We start from the raw sequence: 13,483 nt of genomic DNA, 5'->3' as shown, positions 1-13,483 counted from the left end.
TAGTAAAGCTTTAGCCACCTGAGGAGATAAGTTTAACTTATTCCAATGGCCAAAGCCAAATTTGGAACTCACATCTCTTTTGTAAACTACTGAGTTTTGCATTATCATACCTGTCTCATGACAAAAAGGTCTCTGTTCGTATCTGTCTATGTGTGTCTATACATGTACTCTCATATTAGAGATGGAAGAGGGGGTTCTACGGATAGTAACCTCACAGGGTGATCAGTAATTCCTACAAGGGCAGGTCATGGTGGGTATACAACTTCTTTACTAAAAGGCTTGACTTTGCCTTAAGCAATCCCTACCCATTGTTTCTGCACATCCAAGTTAATATACATTTGAAATGCCCCCTTTCAAACTGCTCCATCTATTACCTGACCACACTTTCAGACTCCTTCAGAGCACACTAATTTTAACTACACTGTAACCTGATCTCCAGGTGACCACACCTAGGAGAGCACATAATCTTAACTATCCTGTAATCCTATCCCCAAGTTGCTTTCTTCCACCCTTATGTACTTTTTCTTATGTTCCCTCCTTAACCTCAAATGCATAAAATAAGCTGCAAAGCTGTTATTCTCTAGAGCATTTTAGATCTTGTTTCTTATCATTATTATCAGTTTGGCTCAAATAAACTCATAAAAATTCCCTACAGGTTCGGATGTTTCTTGCATCAACAGTATGCTGTAAATGTGTAGTGTTTTTCTACCTCTGGATGGTATTTCCAGAACAGCTCTATGTAATTGGGTTAAAGGTCAAGTGCTTGTATAGACTGAGCATTCTAAACTCTCAGAAAGATAGAGGCAACCTCAAATATTTGTCTCGAGTTTTTGTGATCTAAGATAATCTTTAGTGAATAAAGCTAGTTTAAATTTGTTATTTTAATTAAAACAGATATGTCTTCAGAGTTATGGACATTACATATAATATAGATAAACAACTTTATTCTACCTGGGTTTACTAGTGAAGCTAAGCTTTAAGTCCTGGTTCTAGAATCCATTTCTCTCTCTCTCTCTCTCTCTCTCTCTCTCTCTCTGTACTCCTCAGGGGCCTAGCCTTCCTTCCGGATAATCAGCAATCCTGGGACCGTAGAAAATAGCCCAAGCCTAACTCATATTCATAAGGTCTGGATCTCTGGCAGACTAAACACAGTATCTTGAATCAAGTTATGTTTCAGCCCTGATCCTTAAGGTGGAACAACACCCTGGCTACTTTCTCATGAAACCAGACAGTGGGACACTGGAGCAGACTTCAGAACTGTCCTGAATTCCTGCAAAATTGATTTATTATCCTTACTTCAAGTCCAACCAATGAGCCTCCAACACAATCCTGAACTCTCTAACCAGGGTGTCTTTTAATTTTGTTACTGGATCCTAAGGGGTCCACTTGCCTACGTGCATCAAAGCCCAACAAAACACAAACAGGAGTTTGCGGCCAAGAAAATAAGGATTTATTAAGGATGTGGCCCAGAGTCACAGGTAGTTCATGTTCAAAGACCTGGTTCCCCATGGCTTCCAGGGAATGGAATATATAGGGGAAAAATCATTAATCATAGTGACTAATAGAGTTCGGGTCTTGGTCTCTACCGATTAGTTGGTGCTGGGGGTAATTAATCATTGCATTTGGTCCTAACGTCAGCCATGGAGTTGTTCTGTTTAATTTCACAAGGATGTGTTCTGTGGGATTGTTCCACTTTCCTGGCTCTTCGGCTAAAACACAACTGAGGTCAAGATACTATGTTTAGTTTGATTGAACAACTCTGTCTCAATAGTTAATAGACCCCAGATCTTAGTCCCAAGACTACTAGATGCTGACCACAGCCTCATTGTCCTGAGGGCTTAATAATTAAGCAAAGAAGAGGAAGGTGGGCGAACCAGGGTACTAGGTGAGGACTGTTTGAGGCAAAGGAAAAAAATAAAAATAAAAGCCTGTATTAAAGAAAATAAAGTTTGTGTGTGGTTACAATTCTTCCCTATATAGTCTGTAACCTACACACCATGGGGGAGTTTGAGCTTTTGAGCATTACTACTTTCCCCATCCCCCTGAGAAGCTCCATTCATAATGGCCAGTCTTTCTCCACCACAGTTCCTGGTGTTTAGTGTTTGGCTGTGCTAGTGTTGGGTGGACAAACCTTTTCTGTTCGATAACACTAGGCAAATGAGTGCTATCTCTGCTAAAAATTTATAATTAAGAAAAATTAGCTGATATGATATAATTTTTATGAATCATTCAAACAGTGAGTAAAGTAATATATGTAAGCAAGGTGAAAAGTTTTTAAGTAAACATTTCAAATAAATTACCCAAATGATTTCAGTAATCTGAAAGCTTAAAGTTTTCTTAAGTTAAATTAAATGATGGAAATATATTAAATAGCTAGATCATTTTCAAATAAGAAAAACTATTGTAAAATTAATTATTGAATATAAGTGTATGTACCTTTGGCTTTCAAGTATAGAAAATTAAAGACAAATTTGGGTTTATTAGTGAATATGTTAGTGAATATGCCACTCTGAGGGATTTGCTTTGAGAAAAAATGTTTCCAAAAATAATTTAAAAAAATTTTTTAAACTTGCCAAGCCACAAGCAGCTAATAAAGAAGACAGTTTATTATTGTTTACTTATTAGATTTTACTAAAATTTAATGTTTTTAAAGGTTAAAAATTTTAATATATGTAATTGACAGTAAGATGTGTTTTAATGTATGTATGCATAAATAGTACCGTGTGTTTTAGGCTAAGAAATAGAATGAAGAGTGAAGATGCATATTCATTAAGGGAAATAAATTTTATTTAAATGAGAACTTCTGCTTTTGAAGAACAAGTTAACATATAAGAAATGTTGAAAAGAAAGACATAAAAGGAGAATTTTACCTGTGTTATCAAGCTGGTTAAAAAGTGAATCTTGGAAATATATTAAAGAGCTAGATCATTTTCAAATAAGAAAAACTACCTTTAAAAGGTATTTTACTTATTTATTTTTAGAGAGAGGGGAAGGGAAGGAGGAAGAGCGGAAGAGAAATATCAACGTGTAGTTGCCTCTCATGTGTCCCCTACTGGCCTGCAACCCAGGCATGTGCCCTGACTGAGAATCGAACTGGCAACCTTTTGCTTCACAGGCCCGTGCTCAATCCACTGAGCTATACCAGCCAGGGCTAAAAAATGAATCTTAAGAGATTTAAAAATTAAGCTTTAATATCAGTGGTGTACTTACATAAAACAAAAATTTAGTTTTGTTTCCTTTGCTCAAAGGTTTACCTTTTCAAGTGATCTATTGAGAAAACAAAGACTGTTTTACCAAAACAATTTTCTGTATTTTATGTTGTCTTCACTAGGTCTTTGATTACTTAAGAAAACTGAATCTTCTCAATAATAAGAGCTAACCTTCTGTATTTGTCTTTGAAATCTTTTGATGTCACTTTGGTCAAATAATTAAGTTATTGTTTCATAATAACTTGTGATCCTATTCAATCAAATGTTTTAGAACCTTTTGATAGTTTTTATAAACTTCTTAAAAATCAAATTCTAGATAAAGCCTCTTTTTTTGACCCCAAACAAAATTTAATGTTTTTCAGAGGGCCAAGGGAAAAATATCAAAGGATTTGTCTCTCCTCTTATAGAGGGAGATTTGCTTTTAATTAATTAGGCTTGTTTGATATGTGAAATTACATGGGGAATGTTGTCAGATAAGAAGTAATGTCTTCTTTATGTTCTGTCTGTATATATTACAAGCGTTTCAGATATTATGTAAACCTTCTGGAAGCCTGACAGAAAAAGCCCGACAGGTCCTGGCAGAAAATGTCTATGTCATCAAAATTGAGGCCCACACACTAAAAGGATTAAACGTGAGTATCGGGGAAATGTCCTAGTTAACTTTCATGCAAAGGCAGGTAGAATAAAATCTGTAGATTTTGGCACATGTAGATGAAATTCACTACGCTTTTTAAAAAAATGACCACTCATTGCCATACTACGCCATATTGATTGTAACATGGCGCAGTCCAGTCTTTACTATGAGAAGATAAGATGGGTAAACAATGACTGTGCATTTAAAAAAAACAGTCAGGGCTATGAAACACTCAAGACAGCCATGTCGTTCTTCCAAGCTTACTGGCCAACCCCATTTTAGTTTTATTTTGTTTTGTTTTTTTCCTTTCTTCCCCCATCGTAGTGCACTTTCCATTGAAATTCCTTCTCTTCCCCCCTGATACATAAATCTTCTCTAAGTTTCTTGCTATTTTTAAAACTCGGAGATATCTTTCTCCAGGAGGTTTCAAAGAATGGAAGCCATTCTTCGAAATGTAATCAAGAAAAAAAGGACCCTTATCTCCCAGTCTCTATACCAGGGTAAGAAACTAACTTTGACAACCACCAATTAGTAAACACAGATAACCTAATCACACTGACCACCCTTTTCCTCTATGTCTTGCACTTTTCTAGATCTTAAAAATTCTCCCATTATCTGTTTTAGGGGAATTGAGTTTAACTTCCATCTGCTATTGCAACATTCCTGATCCCTACTGCAATTGTCTTTAATACAGTCTTCTTGTCTGTTTAACTCCAAACAGCGCCATTTCCCCTGACACTTACCATCTTGTTTGAAGGCATCTGATGAATGATAAAGATTGACGGGGGAATAGTAATGTTGGGCGGTCCCTCGCCAGCTCGGTGAAGAAACGCCCTGCGTTCCTAAAGAAGGGCTGCTGTATCGTGGTCTGGTCTTTGAGCCAAACAAGGATGAGGACGAACTCTTTTTAATTCTTAGCAGAGCAGCATATGAAGTAGGGAGACCAGGGAGAGCTCCAGAATATTCTGTAGAAAAAAATAATAATAAAAAATGAATTCTGAGGAGGCTATTTCATTTTTTCCAGCGAAAATTATTTCTTCTGAAGACATTGTTGAGAACCTCCCTTAGAGCTGCAACTAAATGCAAATTACAGTGAAAGTGGGAAAAATGAAATGTCTATATTTTATATAAATATATCTATATTAAACTATGAATCTTTTACATTTTAAAATATTTTCTGGCCCTGGCTGGTGTGGCGCAGTGGATTGAGTGCTGGACTATGAACTAAAGAGTTGCTGGTTGGATTCCCAGTCAGTGCACATGCCTGGGTTGCAGGCCAGGTCCACAGTTCGGGGCTGTGAGAGGCACTGATCATGTTTCTCTCCCACAGTGATGTTTCTCTGCCTCTCTTTCTCCCTCCTTTCCTTTCTCTCTAAAAATAAACAAATAAAATCTTTAAAAATATAAAATAAAATAAAATATTTTCTGGAAATTCTATCAGTTATAAAGTTGTGGTTCTGCAAGAAAAAAAGAAAGAAAAAATATGAAGGAAGAAAGAAAATGAAAAAAGGAAGATTAAAGGAAAGAAAGAAGAAAAGATGGAAGACACCCAAAATTTCAAGCCTTTATTTTCTTTGTCAAGAATATTTGCGAATTATCTTTTTGGTTGCCTTAATATTAAAATGTTCATTTACATTCATGAGATCAGTTTCTTTTCATTATAAAAGGGGGGGGCAACATTTTTTACTACATTCTATAAATATAGATTAGAAAGAAACAAAAATATCTAAAAAAATATAGATCTGATCACCATCATTATCTATATTATATCACAAAACAGAAAATACATCCAATGTATCCTATGTTTTTTGACAAGTTTATAAGTTATGCCTCATAATCTTGAAGAACAGTCAAATTCACTGTGGAATGTAAAGTTTGGATGAATTTGTTTTGTAGATTTTGTTGTATAATCTATAAAATTTAATGTTATCAAGTGGGGCTACTATCATGAAATTCCTGCTTTCATGGATTACTGAGAAGTGTCATGTATTTTTTAATTTTTTACTTAATTCCCAAGAACTTTCATTATAAAAGACAGGCGTGGTGATCGAAGTGGGCTGGATTAACACCCCTTTATGTCTTCGGGGGAGAGTCAGTTTAGTGTATACATCAAATGTTTAAAACTACAAACAAATTGTGATGAATTTTAAAGAATGATTTGAAATTTGAATTTTTTCTAGGTCCAATATAAATTGAATTTGACAATTTGTTGATCTCATAAATGCTTTTAAGAATCAAACATTTTTATTCAGGGTATGATATGTTTGAACTTAATTTTAGATAAAATAAAACAATTTATCTTGTTAATGGGCTTTCTCATAATTAAATGATTTAGAATCATTATACTGCCTCAGAAATGTTTTGGAGTGCAGGAAGGATTTCTGTGACCTGAAAATAACCCATTAGGTGTTAAGTATCAACTTAAGTTTAACATTTTCTGTTTTGTGAACATTGTAAATGTGATTTCTCTGTAGCTTGAAAAAGCATATTTTCAGATGATCTCCACATTTAAAAGAATATGTGTAGTCCAAGTCTATCAGGAGCTATAACAAGAATCATAACCCTTAGTATTTGTGTTCAACCACAAGTCTGGTGAATGTGGATCAATTTTAACTCAAAATAGCTAACCTCTCCTGGGCAAAGTATATGAGAACAGATTATGGGTAGACATAAAAATTTTTTTGAACCTGAAATTAAATGCAAGTTTGGGCACCTAGAGGAATAAGGAAATGAAAAAAAGAATGAGTTTTCCTTTAAGGTAGTTTGTAGTTGTGGCCTCTGAGCCTATTCATCTCTCAGTGCCATTTGCTGCCTTCCGTTTTAGCTGCTGACCTTGTGCTCTCTCTCTCTCTCCTTCACACACACACACACACACACACACTCCCATGCTAGTGTTAACAACTGAAATGGAGTGTGAGAATGTGGGCTTATAGCTCTTAAAGCTAGATAAGGATAGTCAGTGGAAAGCTATAAGAGCCATAATAAAGTTCAAATAAATCAGGATCACCATTTAGTTTTAAATCATATCTATCCATATATATGTGTATGTGTATACACACACAATACACACACACAACACATATTGTCCAAATGTACAGTAATTGGCATATATATTATATATATATACACACATACCCATATATAATTGTATTATATATGTAATTGCTATTTATATATATAATACCTACAGCCTAATTGGTACAGTAATTAGCTCATACCACTCCATATAAATAGAGATGAGCCAAATGCTAGTTTGGCTTTATGCTCCTGATCAGGGCTTTATTTTTTTTTATCTAATCAGTTGCATCTATTGCAATGGAGATCTGTTTTTCAATCAACTAAAGGACATCTTAAAGTTGTTACTAGAAATTTGACAATTTATGCATTCACTTGTTTGTATATCCCACAAACATGTAAGGAAAATTTAGTAGGGGCAACATTCCAGAAATATAAAGGCAAACAGGATATTACACCAACTTTTGAGGAGTGTATGGTTTAGTGGAGAAGAAAGGCAACTATGTTTGCAACTTTTATCCAATGTGAAATGAAAGCAAACTCAGGGACCTATTAGCTCCCTCCCATGGGTGACAAATCCTCTCATTTAGCCTATGGCCACCAGAAAGTGCTTTACAAATGAAATTCTGTCTAAATTGAGTCCTGAAAGCCCATTAGTGATTAGTGCAGTAAAGCTCTGAGGAGAGAAGCAAAAATATTCTAGCTAAAGGGAAGAAAATATATGAAGACTTGGAAAGGAAAGGCAGAATGGCATGCTTGGAAGGTTAAAATAGTCGAGATGTCAGCATCAGGTAGAGAGGTGAGATTAGAGGAAAGGCTGAATAAGTAAGCAAGGGACCAGTGATGAAATGCGTAATGCATCACGTTAAAATCGTATGACTTTGAAAAGACACCAACATGTTTTAGAATGATCACTCTGGCCACAGTGAAAATTGGAATGAAACGAAAAGAAAAATGACTACTCAAGAGCCTAAAGCTGTAATAAAGACAAAGATTGGCCAGGAATGAAGAGATAACCATCTACGTGAGAATACAATTAATGAGATTACTGACTGATTAGATTGGAGGCAAGGAAGGGTGAGTAAGAAACTGAGGAAGATCTTTGCTACCAGAAGATGGATAACAATGCAGGAAAACACATGCTAGAGACGAAAGTTCACTAATTCAGTTTTGGGCTAATGGGAAACTTGAAGTGCTTCAATGACACTCATGTTGATTATAAGATTCTGTAAACATAAGGGAAATGTGGGCTCATGAGAGATTATTAAATGGTAATCAATTAGGTGCTTATTAAAAGTATTAGAACTGATGGGTTTGCCGAGGAAATATGCAAGATGAGAAATAAAATGTTGCAAATGGAACTCTGAGAGCACCAATATTTAAGAGAAAAGCAGACAGGGTGGAACCCTGACAGGAAAGAGGAGCAGGAAAGTGGGAAGTCACTGAGGGGAAGGAAAGAGAGTCCTTACCGCAGATGAAAAACCAGTGGACAGTGTGAATGATCAGTGCAGAGAGACTACCCTGTGGACAGGGGGCGCCCAACAGTCAAAGACACCCCTTATAAAATGCACAGTGGGTGTGTAAATGAGGTCAGAGTCAGGAGGTGAAAAGAACTTTCCGAGCCCTGAAGAGAGTCTGGAACCCCTAAACTGCCAGTTCCATTGCAGTAGACATACAGACCCTGACCTTAGCCTGTGGTCTCCATCAGTCTCCTGGTCTGAGGGCAACTGACACTCAGTTCAGTGAGGTCGCCCTCTCAGGAGTATCAAATCTTCTACCCGATGCTCTCCTAGTCACCCAGCCCCTGTTTCTGACATCTCTGATTTTCTTACTCCTCCATCTTGGATCTGGGGATCTTCAGCTGTGGAAACCCTCAGCTCTGGAAAATAGATGTGTTAGCATATATAAATGGGAAAAGAATGTTTCAATTACAGGATGTTGTTTAACCCTCAACTTTGAGAGACTGATTGATTAACATCTGCAGGGCTCTGTTGAGAGTGAAAAGTTCAGTAACTTCTTCCTAAGTTTAAATTCATTGCATTTTTGTGCATCTCATTTCATCTTTTTCTCTGTAGGATATCAACCCCTTCAAAATGTATAAGCTACTGGTATAATACTCTTTCACTGTCCCCTCATCTTTCCTCAATTCCCTCTGTATTCAGTCTAGAGTTTATGGTCATTACTTACTCTCCTCAAATCACGTTCAACCACACTGTCCTTACCTCCCATGGTTTTCACTCCTCTCTAATTTAAATCCAACTATCAACATACTCTGTTCCTGAATGCAGCTGGAGAACAACACAGAATCATGGTTAAAGGTCTCAGTTCATGATATTAAACACAAGTGAGATTTTTAAGCTTCCTGGTAATATTACCACATATCTCAATTCATTTATTATCCCACCCAATTGGACATGGCGCATCTTATCTTCTGTCCTCATGTTCTACACTTTCTTGGAATTCCTATTTCGTTGAGAAAATAAAAGCAATCAGAAGAAAGAGTTTCTCACATGGTCCCATCACCTATACCTACACTCACATGTTCTGCCTTGCTTTCACGGATGTGCTATGAATAAACTGTGCATCTATGAAAGGCCCACTCCTCCACTGGAATAGATTGAATCCCATTTCATCCCATACCATTGTGACTGCCTAAGAGCATCTTTCTAGAAAAATCTCCTGTTCAGGCATGGGCAAAGGCGATTTGTAGTCATTTGTACAAAAATGATGCAAATAAATAATACAACTATTAATAAATAATACAAGGATAAACTGTTTCACATTCTCACAACTGTAAACCTGCTTTTGTCCACTCCTGCATCTCTTCAATACCAATTTTTGCCTTCCTATTTGATGATTCCAATAACTATACAAAAATTCCTCTGATCTTTAAAGAAAGCTATCTCCATCATACCATTCCTTTCACCTATTTCCTTTAAAACAACACTTCATGACATGAGCTATTGATGGTCACTGTGTTTAATTTCTCTCCTTCCTTTCTCCCTTGAGCCTCTCCAATAAGTCTTGATTGTATAATTCTACAATAATGACTCTTTTTGAGGTTAACAACAACCAGGTCATCACTAAATCTAAGGATCAATTTTTACTGTACTAGACCTTTTAGTAGTATTCAACAGGGTTAACTATTTTTTTAAATTTAAATATTATCTTTGTGCAATTGCAGAATTGTACAATTAATGTTTATATTTCTATTTCACTGGCTACTCCTTATCTCCTTTGTCAATTCTTTGTCTCCTCATTTTCTAAATGCTGGTATATTCTGGGGGAAAAAGTCTTTTCCATTTAAACTCTCCCTTAAATGATCTCACTCGTGAACATCGGCTTCCTTCCCCCAAAATTCCAGCTTTACTTTAGTCTCAGTTATTTGTACCCAGCTCAATGTTTTTTCTAAAATATATTTTATTGATTATGCCATTACAGTTGTCCCATTTCTCCCTTCACTCCCCTCCTTCCTGCACACCTTCCCCCCCCATATTCTCCCCCTTTAGTTCATGTCCATGTGTCATAAATATAAGTTCTTTGGCTTCTACATTTCCTATACTATTCTTACCCCCCTCCATCTATTTTCTACCTACCATCTATGCTACTTATTCTCTGTACCTTTTTCCCCTCTCCTCCTCCCACTCCCCTATTGAAAATCCTCCATGTGATCTCCATTTCTGTGACTCTGTTCCTGTTCTACTTGTTTGCTTTTGTTTCAGTTTTAGGTGTGTTTGTTAATAATTGTGAGTTTGCTGTCATTCTACTGTATATACTTTTTATCTTCTTTTTCTTAGATAAATCTCTTTAACATTTCATGTAATAAGGGCTTGGTGATGACTAACTCCTTTATCTTGACCTTATCTGGGAAGCACTTTATCTGCCCTTCCATCTTAAATGATAGCTTTGCTGGATAGAGCAATCTTGGATGTAGGTCCTTGCCTTTCATGACTTGGAATACTTCTTTCCAGCCCCTTCTTGTCTGTAAGGTTTCTTTTGAGAAATCAGCTGATAGTCTTATGGGAACTCCTCTGTAGGTAACTGTCTCCTTTTTTCTTGCTGCTTTTAAGATTCTCTCCTTATCTTTAATCTTGGGTAATGTAATTATGATTTGTCTTGGTGTGTGCTTCCTTGGGTCCAACTTCTTTGGGACTCTCTGAGCTTCCTGGACTTCCTGGAAGTCTATTTCCTTTGCCAGATGGGGAAATTTTCCTTTATTCTTTGTTCAACTAAGTTTTCGATGTCTTGCTTTTCCTCTTCTTCTGGCACCCCTATGATTTGGATGTTGAAACAGTTAAAGATGTTTTGGAGTTTACTAACTTTTCTGCTCATTTTTTTTTTAATTCTTATGTCTTCTTTCTTTTCAGGTTGTATGTTTCTTTCTTCCTTTTGGTCCACAGCATTGATTTGAGTCCCAGTTTCCTTCCCATGACTATTGGTTCTCTGTATATTTTAAAAAAATTTACTTAGCATAGCCTTCATTTTTTCATCTAATTTGTGACCAAATTTAACCAACTCTGTGAGCATCCTGATTATCAGTGTTTCAAACTGTGCATCTGATTGGTTGACTACCTCTTCATCACTTAGTTGTATTTTTTTCTGGAGCTTTGATCTGTTCTTTTGTTTGGGCCATTTTTTTTTTTTTTGCCTTGACATGTCTTTTATGTAGTGAGGGGTATAGCCTTAGGTGTTTACCCAGGCTGGGTAATCCACATTGCTGGGTTTGGTGCTATATGTATGGGGAAGGGTCTGAGAGAGAACAATGGTGCTTGCTCCACTCTCTGCTAGATTTCAGTCACTTCCTTGTTTTCCCCAAGCAAATTTGGCCCTTCTGGTGCTGATTCCCACGTGGGTGTGTTTGTGTACAATCTAAGACCCTGTGGATCTCTCCAACAAACTCTCCTATGAGTCTCGGAGTCTCTCCAGGCACCTCAACCCCACAGGTGTTTTGAGTGGGTGTTTTGAGGCTTTATTTTCCCACACTGGGACCCTGGATTGTGCAGTCTGTCCCACTCCCCACTTTTGCCTGTTTTACCTGCTAGTGAATGTAGGACCGCCCAGTCCACCAGCTGCAGTCTTGCCATCAGTCCTCTCTACCCAGCTGCCTGACTCCATCCCTCCTACTGGTCTGAATGAATATTTCTTATTTAACTCCTTGGTTGTCAGGCTTCCATACAGCTTGGTTTTCTGTCAGTTCTGATTGTTTTTTGTTCTTAAATTGTTGTTCTTTTGGTTGTGTGAGAAGGCACAGTATGTCTACCTATGCCTCCATCTTGGCCAGAAGTCTCGAAGTTTTTGATATGCCAATCTTTCCCTATGCTTGTTCTAACTCCTACAGTACGAAAGCTCTTTATTTATTCTCTTTTTGTGGTTCTGTCTCAGCTCTTAAAAAATTACTGACCTCTGTCCCTGAAAGGTATCTTCTCAGATACCTTTTGGTACCATTTGGCAAATACTATTTAGTAAATAGATCATTTGGTAAATACTATTCAGGACTCAGAACCCATTTTTAGTCACACTTCAAGGGCTGTCATTTAAGGAAAGAAGAATAGGTTGCATCTAAATTCTGCACCCAGGATTTCAAAAAAGCTGAGAGAAGTATAAATGCTAAGTGGCTATAATGGACTCCTGACCGAGTCCCTTCCACATAACTCCTTGCTTTCTCTCAGGGAACACAAACATCATCCCCGCTCCCACCGCCACCCTACTTCACTCCATCTTATTCAGTATTGCTTGTCTTTTCTCAACAAATCTTTATGGAATCTCTACTATCTATTAGGAACTGTGGATGCAGTTGTAAGGAAGTCACAAATAGTCCCTGCCTTCATAAAATTTTCAATCTTAGAATATTGGAAAAGAATTAGAAATTGTAGAGTATTGGTAGAGAAATGTTAAATAAACAAAATTATTCTAAAACATATAAAACTATGAACTATGATGCATAGAATCAAGTAAAAAGAAAGCACAGCAGAGTGCCTTGGAAGCACGCTTGCCAACATCTTTTTTTTTTCTCTTTCTACTTTGCTGCTGTCATGACTCAGTTCCTGGAGACAAATTCCTTCTCTCGGCACCAGTGCATGTATTCTCCGACAGCCTGGCCACTCATTTTATTCACTGAGAACTTTGGTTGAGAGCAGCAATGTCAGCAATCTTCAGAACATATGCTTCAAAGTTAGATGCCCTAGACTCCCATCTCGAATCTACCTCATATCAGCATTGTGGTCTTGAGCAATGTATGAATAGTTCTGTGGCTCAGCGTCCTTGCCTTTAGAATGAAGATTAAAATAGTATTTGCCCCTTAGGTTGTCATGGAGATCAAATAAATTAATATACATTAAACACTTAAACCTTGCCTGGTTCATAGTAAAAAACTCAATAAAGGATAACTATTTTTAGTAACTTTTTGTTATTACCCTGTACTATTATGTGGTAGACATGATTGGACACTGTGTTTATGCTTTTTATATCTGACTGGGTTACAAAATATAAGTATATAAATACTGAATTTTAATAATCATTTTACTTTGAGGAATTAAAAGAGTGGAAAATGGGCCCTGGCTGGTGTAGCTCAGTGGATTGAGTGCGGACCTGCGAACCAGACGATCGCGGTTCGATTCCCAGCCAG

The 13,483-nt window shown here is 36.9% G+C and overlaps 1 protein-coding gene across 1 annotated transcript in view; it reads right to left on the bottom strand.

Annotated features, from left to right (window-relative positions):
• The window catches only part of LOC118975715 (contactin-5-like), a 230,185-nt gene extending 218,243 nt beyond the window's left edge, over positions 1-11,942 (bottom strand). The window contains exons 1-2 of the mRNA XM_037029795.1: positions 11,894-11,942; positions 4,587-4,808 (exon numbers count right to left, since the gene is read on the bottom strand). Coding sequence (XP_036885690.1) covers positions 4,587-4,808; positions 11,894-11,942 — 271 coding nt within the window. The remainder of the gene's footprint in view (positions 1-4,586; positions 4,809-11,893) is intronic.
• Between the last annotated feature and the right edge of the window lie 1,541 nt (positions 11,943-13,483).

This window comes from Sturnira hondurensis, unplaced genomic scaffold (genome assembly GCF_014824575.4).
Source record: "Sturnira hondurensis isolate 20B ecotype Veracruz unplaced genomic scaffold, ASM1482457v3 Scaffold0020489, whole genome shotgun sequence".
Lineage (NCBI taxonomy): Eukaryota > Metazoa > Chordata > Mammalia > Chiroptera > Phyllostomidae > Sturnira > Sturnira hondurensis.
The sequence above is the reverse complement of the archived record's forward strand: the minus strand, read 5'-3'. Positions and strand labels throughout refer to the sequence as shown.